This window comes from Meleagris gallopavo, chromosome 14, assembly GCF_000146605.3.
Source record: "Meleagris gallopavo isolate NT-WF06-2002-E0010 breed Aviagen turkey brand Nicholas breeding stock chromosome 14, Turkey_5.1, whole genome shotgun sequence".
Taxonomy (NCBI): Eukaryota; Metazoa; Chordata; class Aves; order Galliformes; family Phasianidae; genus Meleagris; species Meleagris gallopavo.
Window position 1 is genome coordinate 11,151,531 of NC_015024.2, and position 378 is coordinate 11,151,908.

General features: G+C 74.1%; 1 protein-coding gene across 1 annotated transcript in view; it reads right to left on the bottom strand.

Annotated features, from left to right (window-relative positions):
- PRRT3 (proline rich transmembrane protein 3) overlaps positions 1-378 on the bottom strand; it is a 3,308-nt gene that overhangs the window by 173 nt on the left and 2,757 nt on the right. Inside the window, exon 5 of the mRNA XM_031555510.1 lies at positions 36-354. Within this exon, the coding sequence (XP_031411370.1) occupies positions 36-354 (319 nt within the window). The remainder of the gene's footprint in view (positions 1-35; positions 355-378) is intronic.

Genomic DNA, 378 nt, shown 5'->3' on the forward strand with positions numbered 1-378 from the left:
CTCCGCGGGGCAGCTCGGTCAGGGAGCTGCAGCGCGCCATGCTGGCTTGGGGCTCAAAGGTGCGGATGGAGGCCCCGGAGCCGCGGCGCGGCCGCCCGAACAGCCCCTCACGCAGCAGGTGCCGGCGGCACAGCGCCTGGTCGATGCTGCGCCGCAGGTCGATGGGGGACGGCGGGCGGAAGACCAGTTCCCCCAGCGAGGCCGAGGAGCCGTGCTCGCGGATGGCTGCCACCGCCACGTTGGGGCACTTGGGGCTGAGGCCCGGTGTCCCCGCAGCCGCGGCCGCGTTGCTGTCCTTCAGCGCCCGCAGCGGGAGCTGCTCGGCCGGGTTGCGGATGAGGCTCTTGGAGATGTCTCCGGTGGGCGCGTGCTCGTAGC